This window comes from Martes martes (assembly GCF_963455335.1).
Source record: "Martes martes genome assembly, chromosome: 1".
NCBI classification, from domain to species: Eukaryota; Metazoa; Chordata; class Mammalia; order Carnivora; family Mustelidae; genus Martes; species Martes martes.
Window position 1 is genome coordinate 49,563,007 of NC_137888.1, and position 27,384 is coordinate 49,590,390.

Sequence of the window (27,384 nt, forward strand, 5' to 3'; positions counted from 1 at the left end):
CATGCATAGTGTCCACATGGTAAATGTTATTTTTCTCCTACAAAAGAATATAAAAGCTAGAAAGTGTTTCAGAATAAAAATCACTCATCAATGAAAATTCTTGACTCTGTGAATCCCAAGGGATGGATCCACACCGCTCTATCTAATCTAGAAATGTCTATTTTTCTAGATTAGAAGACAACAGTATGAGTCTAGAGTCTCCAATGCCTTGAGGGAATCAATGGGAGCTATCATGAGAAGGCATATGTATACTACATGAGAAGGGTAGGGTGTATACTAAGTTTGTGTGGGATGGGATATACTGCTCAAAACAAGCTGCTCTCTTCTCTACTAGTATTCCAAAGACTCCAAAAGAGCAAGGATTTCTTGTCTATTTGAAGTGCCTTGAGGAACTAGACAACGATGTTATAGATATGGCCAAGAGAACCCAGGATCTGGGTCAGCCATTTGTGTGAACTTTTAGTTTACTGAATGTCCTAGGGAATCAGAAGTAACCAGACATGTGGCTGTTCTCCCAAAAGTCGTGAGGCTGGTACCCGAATAGCATGTTATAAAGCTGAAGGAAGGAAGCTCCTGTTGAATAAATATTTTTTCAGCCTATTTTTGAGAGTAAACTCATGCCTTCCTTTCCCACATCCTTACCAAAGTGACTTTGTTCACCATAAACTTGTTATACTAAAATGATGGTTCAAAAGCAAAATGTATTTCCTTCCTTTTGTTAAAGACTTGATTAATCATCTAAGGGCAGATCTTTAAGGGAAGCTAAAATACCATCCACCCCAACCCCAAGCTTTTAAAATGCACTAAATTATTTGAGTAAACCATTTACAATTTTATTTTCTTTTTGCTTTTTACACACAGACCAAAACCACCAACCCAAATGATTTTTTTTTTTTCAGTGCACAAATTGCACTGAGATTAAGTTGGGTGCTTTTGGAAGATGTTTTAACTTTATCTAGCCAAAAAAAGGGCATGTGGGGGAAAAAAACACCAGACTGATTGGTGTTTAATTATCAAAGCCAGTTTATATTTATCTGTTCAACACAAAATGACAATTTAAAAAATCACTTTCCATTACTCTCTCCTAAGAATTCAAGGTGCTCATTTATCTGTATAATCAGTCTTATTTACCCACAATGATGAGGCATTGATGGAAGGATGATGTCAGTTCACACATAGTATTTTTCTATTCTTCCTTTTGCTTTAGCCCTGTGTTTCTGAAAAAAAAAAAAAAAAAAAAAAAAAAAAAAAAAGATACACACAACACTGATTTTGAGAAGCAGCACTAGTCTAGAATTCCTTTGCTGAGGGGAAATTTTTCCTGACATTGTTTGGCTATTAACAGTATAGAGAATTCTTTGAGAATCAATTATTGAGTGTTAAAACCCTCTTAATTATATTGGTATTTTAAAGTGCAAAATTGTCTCTACATTGGTCAGTTTGTCTAGATATGTTGTTCTAATCTGTTAAATATTTGGTTTGAGTTCTTCTTATTTATAATACACTTTCTTTTGCAAGCTTTATGACTTATGTCTTAGTTCTTCCACTAGAAAAGTCTGGATTTGTTACCTTTAGCAAACTGACACCAAAGGATGGAAGCAATTTACAAATATTGTCACCAAAATGTCTGCCTCATTTCTGATAATTATTTCTCATAATCCTCAGACTTTAAGTGAGCTTTGCCTGCATGGAGATAGCCTGCCAGTCTCCTATCCAACAGTGAGTTCAGATCAGCCTCAGTCTTTCCAGCAAGAAGGAGTGAAGGCTGGTGATGTACACATGTTAAGAACTCTTTTCTAGGTTTTGCAATGGAACGAATATGGTTGCTGTTGCTTCTAACAATTGGAGTGCTTCTGGGGTCTGCTCAATTTAATGGCTACAACTGTGATGCCAACCTCCACAGTAGATTTCCTGGTAAGTCTGAACCTAATCCTTTCTCTAATTGCATCTGCAAAGAGTGATTATGTTTGAATAGTAAGGCCCTTAAATATATATGGAAAATGGAGGGAAGTGATATCCATCTACATTAAGTGGATATTAACAAGTGGCAAATGACAAAAGACATTTTTCTGGAGTTGTAATTTATATCCAGATTAACATACAAAGTGTTCATCATAGTTAATATTATTATAATGGCTGCTCACAAATGTGAAAAATATCAGTTATTGGGTGATAGAATTGGGAGAGGCTAATTTCATCAAAACTTGCCTAATTAATGCCCATTTTTCCCCTCATAACTTTATTCAGACATTCAAAACTGCCCCTATATGCTAACAGTTTTACTTAGGAATAATACTTAAGAAAATGATTGTGAAATATTGTGCATTACTCAAAAATATTATTTCAATGGTGTGTTGGTCATTTCCAAAGCACACAGGCCAACTTGAGGATACATGGCCCAGCAACCATCAATATTGTGGACAGACAGGAGATTTTGACCAGATTGATGGACATGTCCTACAGGTTCCTACAATCTGCATTCAGTGCGAAGTAATTCAATGTTTCATTTAACTATTCATCATTTTATATCAGCTAAAGTTATAGACTCACAGATAAACATTTACAAAATAAAGATTAGATCGTCTGGAATCACTTTTCCAAGTTTGCCATGCAAACTGAAATACTTCCAGTCATGTTTTACATTTTCCAAACCTGCCAGTACTCCTGTGTTTGGAGCATGACAGAGAAACAACAGACTTGCATAGAGTAATCACTAGGTAGTTATGTTGTTGATGTGGGATTTCTAATTCACCTGAAGTGAGGTAATCTGTATCTCCAGAATAAAGATCCAAGTGTGTAGGAATGCATTCAAGAACCTAAGGGCTTGGCAGGTTAAGTACGACCTGGAGGTCAGGATGGTAAATCTAGCAAGGTGTTCTAAGGCAGGGATGTTAATGATTTTGAGTACCACAAAGGAGGACTTTTAAAAAATATTTTTTTGTTATGGAAAATTCAAATATATACAGAAGTAGAGAGGAGTAAAACAAGCATTTGTACTGATCACCCAACTTCATCAATTATCAACACATAAATTTTGCTTCATCTCTCTCTTCTTACCAACCCTCTCTCTGGAATAATTTAAAGTAAATTCATTATTCATGTCTCAGAATGTGTATCTGATGGAAAAGAACTTAAAATCTTTATACTTCATGTATATGGCTAATAAACTTAATGATAATTCCTTAATATATCATCTAATACTCAGCTAAGTTGCCTCTAATACATCCCCATGGTCCATTTATTGACAAGTGTCTTTAGTCTATTTTAATTTATAATAGTTTTCTGTCCCTTGCTTTTCTAAAATGTTAAGTAATGTGGTCATTTGTTTTGTGGAATTGTGGCTTGAATCTGATTGATGTAGCTCGGACGTGTCATTTTACATGCTCCTCTTTTCCCATACACCCTATAAACTAATTAGGGCTAGAAGTTTGAGTAAATTCAAGTTTGGTTATTTTGCCAAAAAGACTTTGTGAGTTATTCATGTGAAGTATTTTGTCTTTGATCTACAGGCAATGAAGACCCATTGCGTTCTTTTAAATATATTCTTTTAAGGATCTGACCTGGTCACATTTTGTTTTAGAAAGCCAACTTTGGGAAAAGTGAAAGAATCAAGTTAGAAGAATCTAGAGGCAGAGAGAAATGTCATGAAGGCAGGTCTGTGGGAGTGGCAGAATGAGACAGCTCTTAGAGATATATGTTGGTGGTGGAATCAACAGAGCTTGAGAACTGGTTCAGTTGGGGAGGTGAAAGAGAAGATGATGATCATGTCTTAGACGATGTTTTGAATTCAGATAACTGGGTGGTGATATTGCCAACTAACACCAAAAGTGTAGGACACTTACATGTTTTAGAAAGAAAGTTTGGGTTTGAGAATAATGAGTTTGAGGAGTTTCTAGAACTTCTAATGGCAGCCTCTATCCAGTAGTAGAAAAAAATGGACCTGGGTCTAAAGAAAGAAGTTGAAACCAAAGATAGCTATGTAGGAGCTGAATCCCTGTATAGTAAGTAATGAGTGGGGAACAGGAAAATAAAAGGTAAGAAAATAGACTATTATTTTAGATAACATTGGTGATGAAGGAAAGAGGAGTAACCTGAGCCAGCAACTAAAATACGAAGAAAGGATTTGGGGATGAGAGAACTTGAGGCCATTTAGTATACATGAGTAAAGGGAAAGTATTCAGAGATTGGGAATAGCAATAGAGAAAGAATTGATGTGATGAGGAAAGAAAATATGGAAGAGAGCAAAGATACAGGTTAACCTGGGGAAATTGGCAACTCTTTCTCTGATTTAGGAGAGAGGGAGAAATAAAAGACACAGAGAAGTTGAGGGGTGCTCATTGTGACATGGGAGGCAGAGGCAGACACCCTCTGGAGAGGGAGGGCCCAGAGGCCTGCTTGGAGCCAGAGAAAGTAGTCAAGCTGTCCCCTATTATGCGCAGAAAAGAAGGCCAAATGTAAAAAGATTGCTCAGCAGAGAGAATCTACCTGATCTTGTACTTAATACTTGTAAAGGTAAATAAAACATGTAAATGAGCCAGGAAGAGGCTAAGACAGGATAAGGAAGTATTTTTCATATAGGAAATTTAAAAATTAGGTTAAAACACTCATTTATAATGGTGCCCACCAACCACCTGCATTAAAATCACCTGGGATAGTTGTTAAAAGTGTTTTACCCCAAATCTATTTCACTGTTTTACCCCAAAAATGGAGTGTCCAAATCTCTGATAGTGGTGTATTTTAAATCCTGAGGATGAGTCTAATGCATGTTTATGGTTGGGAAAAACTGACACAGTGTATACTATTATTTTCTTTTGCCCATTATTCCAATCAAAAGCATAGTCATGTGTTAGGGGAATAAAATTAAAGACAAAACCTTCCCACCATCCAAAAATGCTTTCTGTGAGGATAGTAGAGACGAAAACACTTATCATCGAATAAGCATTAAACCAGAATGTGAGGCTTATCATAAACAATCCATCAGGAGAGTGCAAAGACAGAAAGAAATCTTACCCTTTTATGTAGCCAAGCAGATGCAACACATTACATATGTTTTCAAGATAAACAATAACTAGTCCTCCAATAAGAGGACTTGACAGCGCCATTTGTCACATATAGTTCTTTCTAAATATACCTGGTAATTGGGATGACCATCTGTGTTAGCATATTGGCTTTATCTAGAGGAAAAATAAACTCCTATCTTTACAAAAGGAAGTCCTTTTGTAATTTGGAGCCGTGCTCCCTCGAAGGGAGGCTCCCACCCACCCACCTACAGAAACTGTGATATGGGGGGCTATTTTCCTTGATGTTTACATTTCCAAGAGATGGTTCCCTGATCCTTGAGAAACATTCCTGGGTCATAAAGCTGATAGCAGGCCTATCTAGTCTTTAGAGGATTTATATACTTAGAATTACAAGTTTTCTAAGTATGAGTATTTAGAATTACAAGTTTTCTGATGTAAATGATTTAAGAAAAGGGAGGGAGAAGCTTCTTCCTTTATTTTAAACAGGGAGAAGTAAACCCTTTTTTTTTTTTAAGATTTTATTTAATTATTTGACAGATCACAAGTAGGCAGAGAGGCAGGCAGAGAGAAAGGGGGAAGCAGGCTCCCTGCTGAGCAGAGAGCCGGATGTGGGGCTCAATCCCAGGACCCTGAGATCATGACCTGAGCGGAAGGCAGAGGCTTAACCCACTGAGCCACCCAGGTGCCCCTAAACCTCTTAATTTGTATTTGTCCTTATACATGTTAAAACTTCTAGTACTGTTCAGCTTAGAGAACAAATATCCAGACTTTCCAAATGTACACGCATGTGCACGCACTCACATGTGTACACGCACACACATATTGTTGCAATGAAAAATCTATATTAAAAGAAGTCTAAGATCCAGATAACTCAGAAGTCCCAGGAGAGGCTTTAAGTTTATATGGGTATTATTTTCAAGTAAGCCTATTTTTGCAGGTCGTTTGCAGAAGACTAGAATGAGCAAATAAAGCATAAAGGTTAATTGCTCACTCCCCTCTTGACTTGTGGCTTCTCTTTCACATCAGGATCACCCTTGATGTCATCAGGAGTTCCACAAGCTGCTTAGATACTAAGCAATGGGATAGAATGAGAATGAGCCTGGCAAAGGAGAGGGACTATCTAAATGCAAAGTAATGTTAATAATGATGAAAGTAATCATCTCACCCTATCTGACCTTTGCTGTTTCATGACATTAGAACTATTTTCTTTAATTTCCATGGCATTTATCCTTGGGCCAAGGGAACTGCCATGGTTTAATTCATTTTAAATTTAAAGGGACCCCATTTAATTTTAAAGGTAGTTAACTCTTGGCCATCCAAGCTGATAGCAGGGGACAGACTTATACCCCACAGACATTATGGTAACACTCTTCCCAGAATAAAATTCAAACCACAGTTGACTTGTAGAGTACCACAGAATTATTTGGCCTAAATTAGATATATGGATACATGCATTTGGCCTCTGTGACCGACAAATACCTTTCTGGAACTACCCCATTTTTTGGAAGGTGGTAGCATATAAGGGTTAGCCTCTAAGAAGTTTTTAATGATAAAGGCACCATCAAGGAAAGATGAGGCTTATAGCACCAGAAACTGTGGCTCAGCGCTCTCTTAGAGTGAACTAACCACTTATGGGAAACTGAATATATCAGTGTTACACAGCTTGTCATTTTGATTTCTACTTAAAACAACACTAATAAGGAAGAAAACAATGGGTCCCATATATTGAGTGAAATGCACATTACTAATTCTTTTTTGTAGTCCTTATGACAAACCTATAAAATCTTTTAACATCATTTTACAATGGGGAAATTGAGGATTAGCATCTGTTTAATGTTGCAAAGCTAGAAATTGACAGAGATGTAAAACTAAGACCCTTTCCATCAAACCGTGATGCCTTAAAGTGAATACTAAGTTTAAAAGAATCAAAGGGGGAATTATCACATTAAACAATCTGAAAAATCACATAGTAGGGAAAATTGTTTAGCCTTTTAAGTACTCGCTTGACTAAGGAAATCTTTTTTTCCAGTGATATTTATTAATATTTCAGTAAACTTAAGTGTTCCACAGGAGATAAAATTAAGAATCACCAATTTAATTGAATTTATGAGTGGGTCAAGCAAAATGAACTCTCTAATCTTGTGTTAGGTTCTGCTTGACCATTGCATTATCCTGTGCCCAAAGTAAAACTGGTTAATGGAATAATTATTCAAGGGAATATGTTTTGGGCTTTCTGTGATAAGAAAGGCCTACTCTCCTGCCTTCCCATGTAGTAGTAGTGTTTTGGTCTCCAAGCTGTCCAGAGGATGCCCGCCTTCTGCATTGCACCTGTGACTGCCATTACTAGACCAGATGAAGCAGAAGAACTGATCCAGGCAATGATTGCTGATCACTTCCTGATTAATCTAAGTGATAAAATGCAGTGGCAGGAAGAATAATTAGTCACAGGTTCAGTGACTTAGTAATTCAGAGTCCATACCCTTCTTTATTTCAATAAAGAATTTCTTTATTGCGTGAATTTTTCACTTCCTCTGCTTGTGTAAGTAAAATCCATATGCTTTTTCCTGCCTGAAAGAGATGACCAATCTCTTCTGGTTCCAAAGAATGTAGAGCAGATAGTAATGAATGTAAGTCTGCAAAATTTGCCTCAGACTGCATATGAATTTCCTGCAGCAGTAGAAACAACAGCTTGTATTTGCTAATGAGAAACAGATGTGAAAAACCAAGGTGGCAAGAAACCTGTTCCACGTAGAAAGGGAACTTGAATTCCTAGTCCACCTTAAATTCTCCATCAGCTGCTGGTGTTTTGTGTGGATGAAATATCCCTACCTCTTTAGGACTTCTTGCTCATTTAGCACCGAAATCTCAATATTGTATAAAATCTTGTTGAGAAGAAAATCAACTTAAAAAATGAGTTAAAACAATGAACATAGCATCTGTTCTCTAAGCAATTTTTAGTTTATACAGTGTCAAATATTTCTTCTCTCATTTTACAGAGATAGAAATGGAAATGATATACAAATTACTCATAATCTGCTAAAATGGCACAAATTAGTTTTGGAATGTCTATTGGAGTTCAGGGAGTAAATTTTTTCCAGGTGAGATTTCTATGACACTACAGAGCAGTGTATTCTTCAGGATAGTAAAGGCTCCTCCTGTTACATGTAATAGGTTTTGGTTCCCACAATCAGTTTCAACCCAATGCTACTCCGAAGGGCATGTAATCCAACCGGTGAACAGAGGTGGAGTCCTATTCACAGGGTCACCTGCATCTGCATCTGCATCTGTCCAACCTGCACAGAGTCTCCATCTGCTCACAACAGATACCTCCTTCGTTTTGCGGAGAGTGCCCAGAACATACTTGTCATTGAGGTGTTCCACTGGTTATTAAACTGATGTGGTCTTTGCAATGGGGGAGAGGTGGGGAAGGAAGACCGATCCTATTCCCAGCTCTGTTTCACACACCGCCACCTGAGCACTAAGATAGAGTTTTTTGGACTCAGGCTCACAAAGTTTTTTATGAGCCCTCTTTCGCTGAGATTCAAAACCAGTTGGTTTCTCAGGCACAGAAAGGAGTCAGGATTCTTCTCCTTCATGCTTCCTCCTCTCCCTCTCTCTCTCTCTTCCCCTCCTCTTCCTTCCTCTCATCCTTTTTCATCCAAACTTTTTCTTGTCAGCATGGAAATCATACAAATAGGCACTTGGGGGGGTGTGCTTAATCCTACAGAATCCACCCTAAGGGTTAGCTTCTGCCCCAGGTATACAGGTGTGACTAAGCAGTTCAAGTGACTAAGAGACTTGCAATATTGACATCACCTAGGGGCTTGTGAGAAACGCACAAATCAGCCCACCCCCCACCAAGATCTCCTGAATCAGAATCTGCACTTTAATAAGATTCTCTGATAATACATATGCGCAGTAAAACATAAGAAGTGTTGGTTTGAGGGGCACCTGGGTGGCTCAGTGGGTTAAGCCTCTGCCTTCAGCTCAGGTCATGATCTCAGGGTCCTGGGATTGAGCCCCGCATCAGGCTCTCTGCTCAGCAGGGAGCCGGCTTCCCCCTTTCTCTCTGCCTGCCTCTCTGCCTACTTGTGATCTCTCTCTCTCTCTGTCAAATAAATAAATAAAATCTTAGGGGGAAAAAAAAAAAGAAGTGTTGGTTTGAGAATGGTGCTCATGATGTCTTGCTAACTTTGTGTTGCTACATAACCACACTGTGTATGTCAAGTTCAGGTGGCTGTCATGCACTTGCTCACTATTGGTGACAACAGGAATCAAGCAAATCTATCACTGTTAAGGGAAAATAATTTTTAAAAAATCATTATTAGTAATGAGGCAAGATAATTAGTTACCAAGACTAATGCATTTTAAAAGGTTAAATACCTAAAAAAAATAGAAAAAATCTATTCATTTCATATTCTTTAATGGGTTGAGTTTTCTCAATTGGAAGTCAGAAAATATGTGACATTAAAGATATTGATGTCTGACTAAAACTCTGAAAACAGCAATCATCTCAGGCACTTGGCAGAGTACAGATAGGAAATATGAGTTCTGGATGAACAGTCAAGATGACACTGTGTTAATTGCACACATATTTTCTTTGTGAATCTTGGAACTTATTATTAACCATTAGAAACCATGTATGCTGTTTGTGAAGGAATTGAACTAAGCATGTTTTTTTTAAAAGATTTTATTTATTTATTTGATAGAGATCACGAGTAAGCAGAAGCAGGCAGAGAGAGGGGGCGGGAAGCAGGTTCTCTGCCAGGCAGAGTGCCCCATGCAAGGCTTGATCCCAGGATCCTGGGATCATGACTGAAGTGAAGGCAGAGGCTTTAATCCATGGAGCCACCCTGGTGCCCCGAACTAAGCATGTTTTAATAGACATTTGATGCATATTTGTTAGGTACCTGGGGAAATCCAGAGCTTTCAATGAGATCATGATCTACTGGGAAAGCAAATATCCACTCCCAGACATAATGTAAGCAGGTCAGTAGCCTCACAGTTAAAGGGATGCAAGATAGAGTCCTTCCCCTGGGAAATGAGGGAAAGTCTCATTAAATGGACAACTTAGATATTATTTTTCTGTTCTCAGCTCATTTCCCTTTTTACCTCAATGCCGTCATGAGTATTTCATCTATTATTATTGTTTATTAGTGATACACTGAGTATTTGGTGATTCTCAAATTTACGTTTTCTGTTCTTTGCTATTCTCCAAATATTAGAATTATATTTCTGGTCACCTATTGAACATGAATCCTCTTTTTCTTTCCTGTGTTCCTATCTCAGGGAATGACCTAGTCACCCACTAAAGCTAGAAATATGAATATCAGTTTGACATCTCTCTCTCTCTCTTCATGCCATTATCTAATCAATTTCTTGTAAGTTTAGCCCATTAGAATGATTTCATTTCTATGGATGGATGGATGGATGCAATCTCTACACCAACATGGGACTCAAAGTCATGATCCCAAGATCAAGAGTCACATGCTCCTCTGACTGAGCAGCCAGGTGCCCAGGAACGGTTTCATTTCTTCTCAATGATCCCTTCCAAAAAGCTCTCTCTTACAGAGGCATGGTTGTATACAACATGTATGTGAGCCTCTATCATATCTTTATCAGGCTGCTCTATAATTGCTTAATTTTTCTGCCTCCTCTAATCAAACATGAACATCTTGAAGTAAAGGATTGTTCTTAATGCCTTGATCTTCAGAGTCTAGCAAAGAGACTTAATATGGATACAATACGTAGTTTTAAAAAATTCGTTTTTGACATGAAGTAGCATATAGTTTAGATCTTGAAAATAAATAGGAACAATAGGTTCTAGCTTGTATAAAACCGATGGAACTGATTTTATCTTAAAGATTTTTATTTATTTACTTATTTCAGACAGAGAGAGAGAGAGAGAGAGAGAGAATGAACAGGGAGAGGGGCAGAGGGAGAAGCAGATGCCCAGTTGAGCAGCAAATCCAACATGGGGCTTGATTCCAGGACCCTGGGATAATGACCTAAGCCAAAGACAGATGCTTAGCAGACTGTGCCACACTGGCACACCACTGATTTTTGTCTTAAACTCCTGTGCACCTTGCCTTTTTTTTTTTTTTTTAAATGCACTGACCCCAGAGTTGCTGATTTTCATGCAAAGATTTTTCTATTTTCAGACAGTGGAAGAATATTTTTGAGCCACTGCTCTGTGGGACTGAGTACTAGCCTACAGCTCAATTTTTTGGGGGTGTTACCATGTTTGTGTTACCATGTTTGTGTCAGAATATGTATATGCAGATTATTTGAATTATGTATTGCTCTGTGCTCTTATTATGCTTGGTAATAATTAGAGAATGTTAGAATAAATATGCTGATGTTAATGAAAGTGAATGTAGATCTCAAACTTAACTGTATTGAGATGAGATGAAGATCAGTCAATCAAAAGCTGGGGATCTTTAGTCTCATCTGGATGCCATTGGATTTAAGCTAGTTGAGTGTGGAATTGTTGAGGAAAAAGAAGAAAGTTAGATGTACTTGTTAGATATATGAATGATATGTTGCAAATGTATTGTCAGTAATTGTGTCTAAAGGGAAATTATAGTTAGGTGTTCTAGGAATTGAACTTTATTGGGAATGAAGAAACAGAGTGAGATTTTTATTCATATATATAGAATTAGATTCGTCCCTTTTTTATTCCCATTTATATGGTAATAATACTCTATGAACTCTAAGTTTGGACACTTTTTTTTCTCTATGTGGTGAGATAGATGGTTGATAGTGTGACAGGATATTTAAAATTTGCATAATTTAAGAAAGTTGAGACAAACTCATGGCCTGATTGATTGGAGAGGGAAGTACAGAGCATTTCTTTATTTTTACCTGAATTTGATTTAATACGGTATTTTTTTTATTCTTATGAAAAACTTTAGCCTGGTTAAAATATCAGAGGTGGGGACCGGAGTGGTGCATTTGATTGGGCATCTGACTCATGGTTTTGGCTGCGGTCATGACCTTGGGGTTGTGGGATTGAGCCCCACGTTAGGCTCAGTCCTCCGTGTGGAGTCTGCTTACGACTCTCTCCCTCTTTCCCTGTGCCTCCCCCCACTGTTCTCTCTCTCTCTCTCTCTCTCTCTTAAATAAGTAAACAACTCTTTAAAATATCAGGGGCAAAATAGCTATTTTGTCAGTATAACCCCACATAAACTCTGTAAGCTGACCTATTGTAAACATGCTTAGTATCTTTAAATACAAAACACTAGAAGTAAAAAAATCTAAAGGTATTTATTCCTTGATCTTGTTTTTAACTTTTACTCATTGAGTTGTTTAATACTCAAGTGTTGTTCAAAAGAATATAGCAATTCTGGCCAGAGATTGGACGATAAAAACGTTGAAGTAATTTAGTTGTCGAGACCAACTGTTACTCACTAACTCTGAAAGAAAACTTCTCTTATTTTGGCAGAAATTGCCCTTTGGCAACTTAAAGTATCTTTTCTCCCACCTCAAAGCCTCACAAATGGAAAAGTTGTGCTGAATGGATGTCTTTAGTATCTACAACCAGGGAAAAATGTGTTTCTCAGAAGGGATGGTGAAAAGTCTTTAGAAAACTAGGTTAGGATGGATTTGAACAGATCTCTTTTCTTCTACTGCAAAAAGCCTTTAGCTTGTTACCGTATCTCCTAGTGGGATCAGCTTGTAGCAAATTCAGTTCCATTTCAGGAGTTACAAGTCTTCAGTTAAACGCAGAAAACTGAAGAGAGCTCTACATCTGGATGGAGTAATCTTTGCCATTTATTAAACTATTCTAAGTATCCACTAATTCCTCTCAAACAAAGGTGAAGAAGCTGAAATCTTAGTTGGTTTAAATTAAGGGGAATGATATTTCTCCTTTGTAACATATTTAATGATATGTATTCACTTCGATGAATTTGTGATACTCCAAGTAATGCAGTGATACAGTTCTCTATTCCACTGGACAGAAAGAGAATTCTTAGTAAACTCACTGGTAGTTAAGAATTTGATCTGACATTGAGGAAGACATTTTGTTACCTTACAGAGACCATTTTTTATGAAACGGCTTCCTGTGATTTTGCCAGTGTGTTTTCCACTTGGCCTCCTTTTCTGCCATTTCCTTCTTTGTATTTTAAATTCTACTGAAAACAGAACCGTCCAGTTCTCCATCAAGTCTGGACATATTTCACACTTGTGTCGTTATTCACACTCCCCTTTGTGTTATAAAATTTCTACTCCTTTAAATCTCCAATTTACTGATGCTTCAAAACTCAGGTCAGGGACATCTTCTCCAAGAGACTGTTCCTAACTAGCTCATCTGGGTAAGGTTCATTCTTGGTACCACCTCAAAGCTCTCTGCCTAATCTTTCTGTCAAACTGGGCCACATATATCTCCTTTTACGGACTATGATGTGCTGGAGAACAAGTACCACTACTTTGTAAATCCTCTTTGCAGTCTAGTGTTCCAATATTTCATGCAGTTAATTACTTAACTAAATATTCACATCAATGAACATTATAGCTTCCTCCTTTCTGGGACTTTCAGTTTATATAGAAGATAACTAGACAAATACATATATGATTCTAGGGCAATATGACAGCATAATGCAGTGGCATAATTTAGATTTGGGATCAGGGAAGTCTTTGGGGAAAGGACAAGAAATTTGAGACCTGAAGACTGAATAGGAGTTAAGCAGACAAAGACTTGGAGGGAGGAAGAACATCCTAAACAGAGAAAAGAACACTGATCGAAGGCCTCGCACAAATCTGTATTAGGCTTTTCAAAGTACTCACAGCATTTGAGGAATAATTTATATAAAATAATGTTACATATCTGTAGTGATTTTAAGGGTACAGCTTGCAATTTTGACAGGTGTATGCAGTCGTGTAACTACTACTCAGATCAAGATAAAGAACATTTTTATCATCCCACAAATTTCCTTGCTTCCCCTATTCCAGACAATTCCACCCCTGGAGGTGACATCTATTCTGCTTTTCATCACTCAGTGTGATGCTTTCAAAGAGCTAAAGAAAGCTCAGTGAAACAAAGGTAGGGAGCAAGGGGAATGGTAGAGCGATGTGAATGCAGAGGTAAGATGATGGCAGATCATGGAGCGTCTTGAGGACCTGCTTCAAGATTTGGAATTCTGGCACATGTGAAATGGATAGGTTGAAGACCTGAGCACAGGTGAAATGATTTCATTCATGTATTAATAGCTATACTAATTAGAGAAGGTTAAGTGTGGAAATAAGGAATCAAGTAGGAAGCTAACATAATACTCTAGGGTAAGAGATAATGGTGGCATGAGCCAACGAATAGCATGTAGATAGAGAATAATCAATGGATATAAGATCTTATTTGGAGTTTGTAGACCCTCAAACATTTATTAAAATGAACTCTATTATTTTAGTAAAGAACATCATTAAAAGTTTGGTTGCATTTAAACAGCTAATGTTGCTGAAAGCTAATAGAGATATTTTCCCAATTTTAAGTAGTATGTATTATTTCCTATATACTTCATAATGAATTATACCTACAAAGGGAATATTGCTTGGAGTTTTCTAGAATAACTAGCCTAATATTTGCCTTTGGCCAAGAAATAGATTTTCCATCTTTCTCTTCATCTTTAACCACGAAAAATACTTTCATTTTGTAATATGTTTAAAATCACAACCAAACAGAAATTTTCATTTTTACTTATTCACATTCTCAAAATATGACTCACTTTTCCAGCAAAAACCAGTGTGGGGAATGAATACTCCAAAGAAATATGCTGTTGAACACTTAACCCTTAGATTACATTTGAGATATTTAAGCCAATAATACTATGTCAAAAAACCTTGAGTGACATTTATGTATTACTTAGGTGAACATCATCTCATTTACTCAAAATATCTTTTAGTTTGCTTGTTTTTCCTTTTTTGAGTAAAGTGAGTTTACTTCTCCAAATAGCTTAGTCAGTTTTTGTTTTGTTTGTGTCCACATTTTGAAAACCTGATGCTTGTTTTTGATACTTTAAGTGGTAAAATAGAGTGTTAGAAAGTGGTGAGGTTATTGTATTAATTTCCTAAGGCTGACATAACAAAATGCCACAAAAGGGTGACTTGAAACAAGAGTAACTTATTGTCTTGGAGTTTTAGAGGCTAGAGGTTGAAAATCCAGGTGTCCACAGGGCCACGTTCCCTCTAACACTCTGGATAGAATCTTTCCTTGGCCCCTCCTAGCTTTTGGTGGTTTGCCAGCAAGCTTTGGCATTCTTTGGCTTGTAGATGCATCCCTCCAATTCTGTGTCTTCACATGGCATCCTCCCTGTGTCCACCTCTTCACATAGCATTCCTTTTTTAAGGACACAAGTCATTTTGGGTTAGAGACCCACCCTATTCCAGTGTGACTTCATCTAACCTAATTTTATCTACAATGACTCAATTTCCAAGTGAGATCATGTTATAACAGACTGAGGGTTAGGACTACAGTGTATCTTTTTTATGATGGGGGGAGGGACATGATTCAACTTAAACAGTTACCAAAAACAATAAATGTTTATTTATTTGACAGACAGAGGTCACGAGTAGGCAGAGGCAGGCAGAGAGAGAGGGAGAAGGAAGCAGGCTCCCTGCTGAGCAGAGAGCCCGATGCGGGGATTGATCCCAGGACCCTGGGATCATGACCTGAGCTGAAGGCAGAGGCTTTAACCCACTGAGCCACCCAGGCACCCCCAAAAACAATAAATGTAAAAGCTTCTGGCACTGGGGAATTGCCTCCCAACCCACCTCTCCATTTGCTACATATATTTTCTTCATCATATGTAGAAATATAACTAGATAGAGATATGAAAAGCTTGTGTGTGCGCCTATGCTCACCTCTGTAGACCTAGAATGGATCCCATCACTGATAACTCATGGAATAGTCATGGAAACTGTGATAATTGTGTTTTAAATTTCCACGTCTAGTTCATTCCTTTTATTTTGGCATAGTCATTGGCAAAATTTTCTTAGAGCAGGCTATGCATATTTTTTTTTTTTTGTAGTATCAGCACATTTGTTCTCATTCCTTTCTCTCTAGAGTAATTTAAATTACAGGCAAAATAAAATGGGATTCTGACGGACAGGTTTTGTTGCTCCATCCTGGATAAGATGGGCTACAGAACACCCAAACGCTCAGCAATATGGCTTACAATGGTTTTAACTTCTCCTTCCTTACACTTGGAAAGATGCATCATTTGTAGTGAGTCTCACTACTCTGGACAGGCTATCTGAATAATTCAGTTACTCTAGCTCTGAGTTTTCTCTGTAACTTGATTTTTTTCCACTCAATTCTCTAATCATTCTGTAATACTCAACTGACATTTAATGCACATCCACTGTATACCAGACACAAAGCAACAGAGATATTTTCTAACTCCTAAATTACTACCTCTATGACTATACTTCCTGGCTACTTCTCTTAACTTTCACATTGGATTATGGTGTATTCAACTATAGGAATCAGTTAAACAGACTGAAGGGATGAGTAAATACATTAGAGGAGGTTAAAGTTATTCTTGTACCCTGTACTGTGCTTTTGTGACTAATGTTTACTTTTTATGTATTTTTATTTCAGCTGAAAGAGACATCAATGTCTACTGTGGGGTGCAAACCATTACAATGAAGATTAATTTTTGCACTGTACTTTTCTCGGGTTATTCTGAAACGGATCTGGCCCTGAACGGAAGGCATGGGGACTCCCACTGCAGGGGGTTCATTAATAACAACACCTTTCCTGCAGTGGTCATTTTCATCATCAATCTTAGCACCTTGGAGGGCTGTGGAAACAATTTAGTGGTAAGACGAGTGTGAAATTATGTGCTAGGTTTGGGGTCATGACAAAAATTCTCCCCCATTTCATGAAATAACCAGAAGCCCAATCTATCTTTCAAGAAAAAATTTCCAATAAAACTAAACAAATCACTTCCTTTGCCTGTTTGAGGCTTCAGACATACAATTTTATTTCCCAGTAATGGTTCTGTTTATTGTTGGTGAGGGTTGAGGGTGTGAGATCAGCTGTGCTGTTCTAAACAACATTATCTGTGTGAGTGACATTGATGAATATTTCCCTACATTTTATCATTAGCTATGCTTTTCATGCTTTTTTATGGAACTATCTTATCATACAAAAATTGTTTGTTCTGGTGAGTTTGGCAATGAATCTCTTGGCCCCTTGCTTCTAGTGACCTCATTCAGAAAGAAAGATGAAATACAGAATGGGAAACAGAATCTTCTAGGTCCGTGTTTACCATGGGACTATCTACAGCAGTGTTTAGTGGAAGAGGACTGTCATCATTTTCAATGGGATATTCTTCATTGTGTGGGACTGTCCTTTGAATTTCCAAATGTTTTTCATATCCAATCTTACTCATGAAATCCCAGTCAGTATATTGTTCAAAAAAAGAAATCTCTTTTGTAAAAATCAAAATACTGCTTCTAATATTTCCACCCTGAATGAGAACCACTAGTCTATGCTATTCATTTATTTATACTTGCACTGAACACCAAAAAATAATAATAATAAACAAATAAAAAGAAAGAAAGAAAAGGAAAGGAAAAAGAAAAGAAAAGAAACTGAGTGAGGAATTGATTCTCCCAGGAATTAAAATTAATCGAAGTATAAGTTACACTGAAATTCATTGAATATCATTTTTCATTTTGCTTGCTTAAATATAATCTTACTGGTAAATCCTAGCACAGTCAAAAAGGAGATACAGTGAGCATGACCACTTAGCCCAGTGTATGAGGAGAAACTGGCTTTTCCTCTTCATAAATTATTGTTTGGGATTAAAGGGGAAGGCTTAATTTCTCTAAGGGCAGGTTTTCTAAGACTTGATGGGAGATGGGAGACAGGAAAGGGATTTCTTTGATCTCCATCCTCATCTTCTCTCGGAGGCCAGTTAGAATATTGTGCCCATGACCGTTTTCAAGCCTGCACCGTGAGTATTGTTGACTCTTTTTATTAAAGACATTTATTCATCTCTCTGAGTTGTGCACAGAGAGGTTATGAGATGGGCCTGAGAGAGTGACGCAGGCTGATGATTACGTGTCTGTGTTTCCTTATGGAGGGAGGAGCCCACATGGAGACCAAGGTCTCCCTCCTCCCACCATATCCTGGGGTCTCTCCTTCAGGCTGCTTTCTTCTCTGGATTTAAGTCTTGCCAAGCTGCCAAGAAAAACAGTTCAGGAGAAATGCCAGGCAAATCATCTGGGAGTGTGTGTGTGTGTGTGTGTGTGAACATGCGTGTGTGCACGTTGGTACGTGTATGTGCTATTTACCTTTTTTTAAAGCTGAATAACTTGGGTATAAAAATTACTATGTATGTGTGTGTGTTTTGTTTGTTTTGTTTTCACAGAATTGGTATGTTTAGTTAGCCAGTCAGGGAGGTGTGAGAGGAGGGGAAGATTTGCTTATTTTTTCATTTTTGCCCTGGATGTCACCAGCTTTGGAGTCTGTTCCAATGACAATCCTACATGGGAAAAATTAAGTAGACTATTACATCACTGAATTAGAATTTTAAAAAAAAGTTTTCATTTATAATGATTCTGGCTCTGTTCATGAATCAGCTTGATGATTGCTTTGGCTTTGCCCATGTACTTCTAAGTTCATGCATAAGGTTTATTCTATTGTTGAAAAGTAAGTATTACAAGTTTCCATAATATCTGCTAAAAGTATTCATGAGTGTCATACTGTCTTTGACATAATGGGAGAAGCTGTATAGCTCTATGGTGTTACAAAAGTCAAGAACATTATTGATTATTCCTGAAATGGTGGTTCTTACATTTTCGTGGGATTGAAGAATCCAATGAAAGCTAATCAGTCCCAGGAAAATATACATATGGACAATATTTTAATATAACTTCTGGGAATTCATGATCCCCCTGAAACCCATCTATGAATGGTTGCCCTGGAAAGAGATGAGAGTCTCCATGTATGTTCTACAGAGGAAGGCCCACAGATTGACCCTCAGAAAATTTGTGACCTTAATTCATTTGTTCAGAATTCATCTCCAGGGCCCCAAGATGCTGGTGTCACTGTGTGATGCTGACCATGCAAAGGCAAACAAGACTAAGAGGACTCCTTACCCACAAAGGGCTCTGATTCGGTGAAGGGGACCGCCAGTTCAGGAGACTGCTCATGCACCGTGGCTGCTCCTGTGATGGAGATAAGCACCACCTATAGGGAGTTCAGGAGGTTTCCTAGGGCAGATGAGATCTAGGGGAGAAGCAGGATACATCATGGTGAAGTGGGGGAGAAGAAGGCAGAGGGAGAATGTGCGGCTAGGGTGTTATTTTTATTACTATTATTTTAAAATATTTTATTTATTTGTCAGAGAGAGAGCATAAACAGGGGTTGTTGCAGGCAGAGGGAGAAGCAGACTTCCCACTGACAAAGAAGCCCACTGGGGAACTTGATCCTGGGACCATGGGATCATGACCTGAGCCCAAGGCAGATGCTTAACTGACTGAGCCACCCAAGTGTGCCAGTGGATGGGGCATTATTAGCCAAGAGTTTAAGTCTGGAGACATGAAGCCAAAGTGGAAAACAACATCAGATTAACAAGGATTTTTTAAGGCAGGCCACAGAATTTGGACCTTACTCATGAACATTTTCGAATTACTTGCTGTAGCCCTCTGAACATGTAGTCTCTCTCCTTTCTTATTTGCGAAATATGAATAAAGTGTCTTTGGTGAATATGGAGTTTCCTTTAGTTAAAAGACATATATAATCACTTATAAATAGCATTTTGTGTATATAATCTCAAAACCATGGCATGTTGTATTTGAAATAGACCCTAGGAATGATCTGATCTAATGTTTTATTTTGCAAATGAAATGCCTAGATTTACATATAGCTATTTAATCATTAAACTTGATCTACTGTTTTAATAGGTATCCACAATTCCAGGAGTCAGTGCTTATGGAAATGCAACTTCAGTACAAATAGGAAATATTTCGGGATACATTGATACTCCAGACCCACCAACAATCATCAGCTATCTACCTGGGCTTCTCTACAAATTTAGTTGTAGTTACCCACTGGAGTACCTGGTTAATAATACCCAGCTTGCCTCGTAAGTTCACATTCTATCTTTGTTTTCACATTCTATCTATCTATCTGACCTTGCTATGACCCATATCAACAGATCAAATATATCTATTTCTCCCCAAATTAAAACTGGCTCAAACTGGTCAGATGTCTTCCTGGGGGGTTCTCCTCATGCCCTTCAGAATCATCCAAGCAGCTAAGAACTCTGGATGCTGATACAGTCCAAGAGGACTGTCCTGTTTCTGGGGCGTAGAACGGTTACTGCATTTTGGGTCCTGCCTGGCTTCAGTCTCTGCCATAAGTTCTCACTGTTGGACTCTCCTGCCTCAGAATGTGGGACTGCATGCTGGGGTGTCAGCTGCACAGGTGCTGAGGCTCCCAAAGAGAGGTGATATCACTCAGAGCCAAAGGGCTTCAGGTGTGGATGGAGCTCATAGCCTTTTGCTTATAGTCATGCATTCATTCATTTTTCCCAAAGCACATACTCCAAGACAAGGTTATGTTCACAATACTGCATAGCCCCCTGGATTTGTCAGATTTGTCAAAACTTTGACAAAATGGGGTAATTGAGTGAAAACCTTCTCTCCTCAGATCTAGCGTTTGCTTTCACAAAGGTGTAGTGATTGTTTAATCTTAGTCATGAGGGAGTGTGGAGGCCACATTCTCTTTCATTTAAAAAAAATGATCACAGCTGGTTTTAGTGGCACAACGATGACAAATAACTTGGTGAAAAGCAAGACTTGGAAAAACAAGAAAAGAAAGGCTTTGAGTCAAAACGATACAGGTGTAGAGGAAAGTGAGTCATTAGGGTGTCATAGACTTAATCTGCTCCCCTGTTCTTCCCCAGTAAACACATTCCCAAGCTGCAGTGCACCTGGAAAGTCATTCATTCATTCAATAAATATTTATTACACTTTACCATGTGCCATGCAGTGTTCTAGCAGTGAACAAAGTAAAACAAAATCCCTGACCTCATGAAACTTCTCCGGGGATTGATGAAAATGTGTTTGTATCAGATTCAAGTTATACGGGAATGACATTTTTCTTTAAAAAGTCCCATATACACAATGCAAAATGCAAAGATGCCTTTGTAAATAAAAAGATCATAAAGAACAGTCTGTCTTTATTTGGTCTCTCTGGCTTTTTGATTATTTATCTATTCAGTGATTTAAATAGTGTGCCTACTCCAGGTCTAGTTAAAAGTATGTCACGCTTACTCAAGAGTTTGAGTGCCTTAAATCCAACATTAATGTATAAATGAAACTTTTAATTTAAAAACTCATCAGTGCTTTCCTTTCTCTAAATCTGTTTTAGGTCCTCAGCTGCTATTTCTGTGAGAGAGAACAATGGTACATTTGTCAGCACTTTGAACCTGCTCCTTTATAATGTAAGTTGATGGGTGAAGGATGTTATGTTCCCTCTCACTGTTCTGAGGAGCCATTTATGCGGATGGGTTTTATATCAAAATCTACAAAAGCCACATTAACCCTGTTTTACTTTGGTAACATTTATTCATCTTTACTAGAGTTTTTGTATAGCTTAGTGATAAAGGTATACTAAAACCTGCATTACTTTCTAAAAGTTGATAAATGATTTAGATTTTATTTTGTAAATGTGATTTTACATAGTTACTCCAAGTGTCTATCTATATTTATATGTATGTATTTATTTGTGTGCATGTGCGTGTAGCCGTAGTCAGGGTCAAGATTTTGAAAGTAGTATTATTATGATAAAAAGATAGGAAAAATCCAAATGATATTTTTCCTGGTGATGAATGTGTTAATATTTTCAGTATGGGATTTGGCTGATGACAATTCTGTCACTTTTGAAATAACTTGGGTTGACTACATAGTATTGTCTAAACTCTTGTCATGTAAATATAGATGGTGGCAGCAAAACGTGAAAAATACATGGATTTCTATTTATAACTCTAACATTAATCCCCCAAATGATATTTTCATGTTGATTAAAAATTTTTATTCATACATTTTAAATGCCTGATTTAAATATCAATTTTTCAATCTATCAACCAACATTTTTGTAAATTATGAATCTGATTTTTACATTATTATTCATGTCATCATGGCACTGAGTTATAATTCATGCAACTGATTTAAAAGTCAGTGCTTTATACTTTGAATATAATGAGCTATAAATATTGTAGTAGGACATTTTCCAAAGGCATTTAAAAAAATCATGTTTATAAGTTTGTAGTCTGACACCACCGAGTTCTAAACAACAAATTAAAATGTGTTGGAATGAAGATTGCCTTTCTGTCATTTCCAAACTTCCCTCTGCAAGGAGAAACTGCCAAGTTACTTGGTTCCACAATACTCAGCAAATATGTGCCAATATTCATTCCCAATATGGCCAGATATTTATTTTTGTTTTGAGCAATATTTTTTAAACTGGAAAATTCCTATCTGTTGATTTATATGTATAAGCTCCCTGGGGTAGAATTGAGGTGACTGGTTTGGATTCGGTATTATTTGTTATATTTGAGTGAAACAAAGATGAAACTTCCTGATCCTAAAAAAATAAAAAAAATTTACCCACATGGTGATTAATGACACCATTATTTTTTGTGAAATTAAACTATTCTCTTACTGATAAAGCAGAAAATAAAAATTTAGAAGTGTGGCTTTGGGGAGAGCTTTGCTGTAAGGGTCTTTTCTTTATCATTAGAAATAGTATTCTCCTGTTGCTAACTAGATATAATCCTTCAAACTTTCTAGAATCTTAATGCTAAATAAAAGCCTATAATTTGGTGATAACCTTAAGGTTTAAATTCTGTGGTAAAAAGGTAACCAATTGTTTGATATCAGACTATAAGTAAAATAGATAGTGTCAAAACACATCCCATTTTTTTTTTTTTTTGATGTGTCATGCTTTTTATTTCATAAGACTCAACATCCTGAAAGCTCTGATGGGAACAGATTCTAAAAATGTAATTCAGGGAATGCCTGAGTGGCTCAGTTGGTTAAGCATCTGCTTTTGGCTCAGGGCATGATGCTACCTTGCTGGGCTCCCTGCTGAGCAGGGAGCCTGCTTCTTCCTCTCTGAGTTCTCTCCCTCCCTCCCCACCCTGCTCTCCCTTGCTATTGCTCTCTCAAATACATAAAATCTTTTAAAAATAGAATTCAGAAAACAGAATAAACGCATCTCATTTTTAACCAGTTTGCAATAAAGGTGTCATTAATGGTTGAATTAAAAAATTAAATTGAATTTAAAAAGTTATTTACTCAATAATTATATAATGAAATTTGGTCATTTCTCCACAAAGTATTTTTTTAATTAACAGACAATTTTTAGAGTAGTTTTAGGTGTACAGAAAAACTGATTTGAAAATACAGAGATCCCACAGACCTCCTGTGCTTATACACAATTTCCTCTATTACTTACACCTTGAATTTTGGGGTCTATTCATTACAATTGATGAGCTCATATTGATATATTAACTGAAGTCCATAGCTTATATTTGGTTTCACACTTCATGTGTATTTTGTGGATTTTGACAAATGCTGATGACTTGGATCCATCATTCCTGTATCACACAGAAGAGTTTCATGGCCCTAAACTACATTTTTAACATGGCATGGATGTAATATTTTGTCATGATACAGGCTATTACCAAACTAGTAATTTATGCAAGCTTCCAGCTTTAAAATAAATAAGTCACAAAGGTGAAAAGCAAAGTCTAGGGAATATAGTCAATTGTATTGTAATAACAAGGAAAAAAACCTAGTAATGTACACTAGAAAAAAATTGATTTCCTTTCACTAATTGATCCAAAATCATACTTATTATTTGTTTGGAAGACTAACATTTAGCTATCCATATGTAATTTCATTGCAGTATTTCAAAATGAGTATTATTTTATAATCATTAGTGGCCATATCCTCCTATTTTACATGCAGAGTTTTTTATTTTTAACCCATAGCAATGGGTTATGAAAAGTTATGAAAAGCATGAAGAGTTATATACCTACTACTCTCATTCTTTGGAAACGAAAAGTTGTGCCTAGTCTGGTTTCTTGCAATTGTTTATGTATTCTGGAAGTCAGTAAATATACTTAGGAAAATTTTATTTATAAAAAAAGATGACTTTTATTGACTACACAATTTCCGTATATGTGGATTATTTCAAGTTGAACTGTGGCCTTATTTATGTGTAATATAAATATATAGGTTCTCTCCACAGTGGAAATGGAAAGTGAAGATGACTTTGTGCATTTGAATTGTACCTAAATATTAGTGTCTTCTGAGAAAATACAGAAAGAGTAAATCTGAAATAGTACTATATTAACTATGAATGTTTCTTAATAGTTGAAGAAAAAAATATAAAATAAATATAATTGACTTTAGGGACAATATTGTACTAATAAGAATAAAAAAGCAACTATAAAAACAAAGGAGGAAAAAATACCTTTAGAAGCAATTTTAGGAGGAAAAAATGTGATGATTCATGATTAAACCACAGCTGAGTCCCATCATTTGCAAATGACTTAACAGTATGATACTTGTAAATGAGCAAACATTCTTCTGGCCTCTGCTAATGCCCTGATGATGCAAGAATCAGATCTGATACTTAATGAAGTGTGGAATACTTGGAGAAGTTTGCAAAGGGAGCCGGAAAGATAAATAAAAATACTACCTATTAGAAATGGTTGGAGGAGCTATTATCATTTATCACAGAAATAGAGAAAATAAGTACAGCATATAATCCCTCATTTATATTATTTTATTTGGGAATGAAATGTTCCATACAAGTGCAACTTTTTCAAAAGTAAAGTGTCCAAACCATAATTTAAAAAATTTATAATTTCAAAAATTCAAAATCTGTTTCTTTCTTCCTGTCCTTCTTAAATAGAATGTGCTCTGTATATTGCCTTTGCTTGATGTCTTTGAAATTTCATAATGAACATTAACATTTTTCCTTTGCCGCAAAATATCATTGTCTTCAGGGTTACTAAATTTGGAGGAAACAATTTGCTTGCATGCTAAATGATTTGACAGCTTACATTTTTAGAAGTTCTTTTCTTTTCGTCTTGTTTTTTTTGCATCCTACAATTTTTGTCATTAAAACTGTCACTTCTTAATTTCTAACCTATTACTTTAATACTGTAAATTGGGGAGTGATATAAATAAGCTCTTGAAAATTTTTATAAAATAATGGTAGAAAGGTAGAAGTGAAATCCTGAGACACCCTTCTGTAAGTAACTGCCAAGGAATTAGGTGAAGGAACTCCGTGGCATGCATTTTGGCAACTTATAGGACATGTTGGTCTCTTTTTAGGTTTTCAAAAACATTTTGGTACTTTCAAATTGCCAGATAAGTGATTTTGAGCAAATGACACATTATCAAGAGCATAAAGACCTATAACCCCAATGGGAAAGGGCTTAAACTGAAGTAGATGTAATTTAAAGAAACTGAGTATTAGCCAGTAATGTAATTGAAATAAATGAAGTATTAATTTAAATAAACTCTATGTTGACAATTGATTATTAAACAAATTAAGTATTAACCACTGACTATTAACCATTGAATGCAATTTAAATACACAGAACATTAACTATTACATATGATAAACTATGGAAACAAAAAGATTTATGCATGGAAATGAATTTGTTACTTGGATATGGTTTAAGAACAGTTCTGCTGAGAAACTAAAGGATTAACTGGATATTTTTGGGGTAGATTCTGTATATTTTTTTTATTTTTTTTTAAAAGATTTTATTTATTTATTTGTCAGAGAGAGAGAGCGTGCACTGGCAGACGGAGGCAGAGGGAGAAGCAGGCTCCCTGCCTAGCAAGGAGCCCGATGCGGGACTCGATCCCAGGACACTGGGATCATGACCCGAGCCGAAGGCAGCCGCTTAACCAACTGAGCCACCCAGGCGTCCCGATTCTGTATATTTATGTTGATTTTCCCCCTTTTTATATGACATCATTGTTTTAAGTGGCAAATGTGCAGTTTGGAAGACAATGACAGATTAATTGCTCATTTTTTTTCATCATTAGGATTCAACCTACAGCCAGCAGTTAATTATCCCAAGTATAGGATTACCTTTGAAAACCAAAGTATTTGCAGCTGTACAAGCCACTAATCTGGATGGCAGGTATTTTCAAACTCTTTTCTTTTTTTCTGTTGGTTAAAACATTTTGACCACATAAAGCCTAATGAATCATAAAGTTAGCTCATTCATTTTTAATTTAAAAAATACTGTCATTGCCACACCATTTAGGAATGCTAATAAATAGAAATAATAAATTACAAGGATTAAGGAGTGACACTTATTTTGTGTCATTAATTGGAAAATAAGAAGTCTTCCCATAAAGAAGGAGGGAGAATTACTGGAAGAGGGAATGAGCAGATCTTCTGGGATACCACAATGTTCTAGTCTTTCATCTGAAAGACAATGAATCAGATGCAGTCATTTTGTGACTGCATGATTTGTGCACTTTTCTATGTGTATGTTACTATACAATACAAATGTATTTAAAAAAATAACACAAAGAACTCTCCCCATAATGATCTGGGCCAAAATTATATAAAATGATCCTCAGAAACATCTCCATAAGAAACCCCAAGTCAATCGAGTTTCATATGACCATGTTTTAGACAATCCAGAATGATCAAAATTGAAAGGGAATTCAAAAGCTGAAGATCCAAGCCAATATAATTATAAAGATCCAATCACATATTATTTTATAAACTTGACATCCTGAAGAGTATTCTCCAGTATTCTCTGGAAATTTAGTTCTTCTTTACCTTCTCCCTTTCTTTCTTAGTATTGTTTTTCTAGGATATATATGATTCTTTAAAATTATCTTATCAAATGCAGGAATTAAAAAGAATTATTCGCATTTACTTCCCATAGACTAGTCATTTTTATAACACCAGAGTTGGAATGAAATAATGTAAAAATCTAGGCACAGTATGGCCTTGTGGAGAAAGGCTGTGTATTTAGCCTCATGGTTTTCTTTTGCCTAAAACAGTGTCTGTCATGGACTCCCACTCTCACCACCACTGATTCTGGCATAATTTTCAGTGTATAATTTTATGCACCAAACTCCTTGTTGTATGTGGTATTATAATATCTTCTGTCATTTGTTAAAGATAGTAATTTCTGGTAACAAAAGGCTATTGTTCAGAGTGAACATAAAAGCATCTCTGTAGCTCACTTTTGGCTTCTGTTTCTCCAGACTTTGAACAGCTGTCTTGTACACAACTTTTGTGTGTGTATGTGTGATATTAGCCTTAAACCCACTTGATGTAGGATGGCAATTTGCTGGA

At 36.6% G+C, this 27,384-nt stretch overlaps 1 protein-coding gene across 1 annotated transcript in view; it reads left to right on the forward strand.

Moving 5' to 3' along the window:
- Positions 1 to 1,793: 1,793 nt before the first annotated feature.
- The window catches only part of ZPLD1 (zona pellucida like domain containing 1), a gene marked incomplete at its 3' end in the record, with an annotated part of 44,385 nt that continues 18,794 nt past the window's right edge, over positions 1,794 to 27,384 (forward strand). The window contains exons 1-5 of the mRNA XM_080816607.1: positions 1,794 to 1,914; positions 16,615 to 16,835; positions 19,932 to 20,113; positions 21,403 to 21,475; positions 26,109 to 26,206. Coding sequence (XP_080672733.1) covers positions 1,809 to 1,914; positions 16,615 to 16,835; positions 19,932 to 20,113; positions 21,403 to 21,475; positions 26,109 to 26,206 — 680 coding nt within the window. The 5' untranslated portion in view covers positions 1,794 to 1,808. The remainder of the gene's footprint in view (positions 1,915 to 16,614; positions 16,836 to 19,931; positions 20,114 to 21,402; positions 21,476 to 26,108; positions 26,207 to 27,384) is intronic.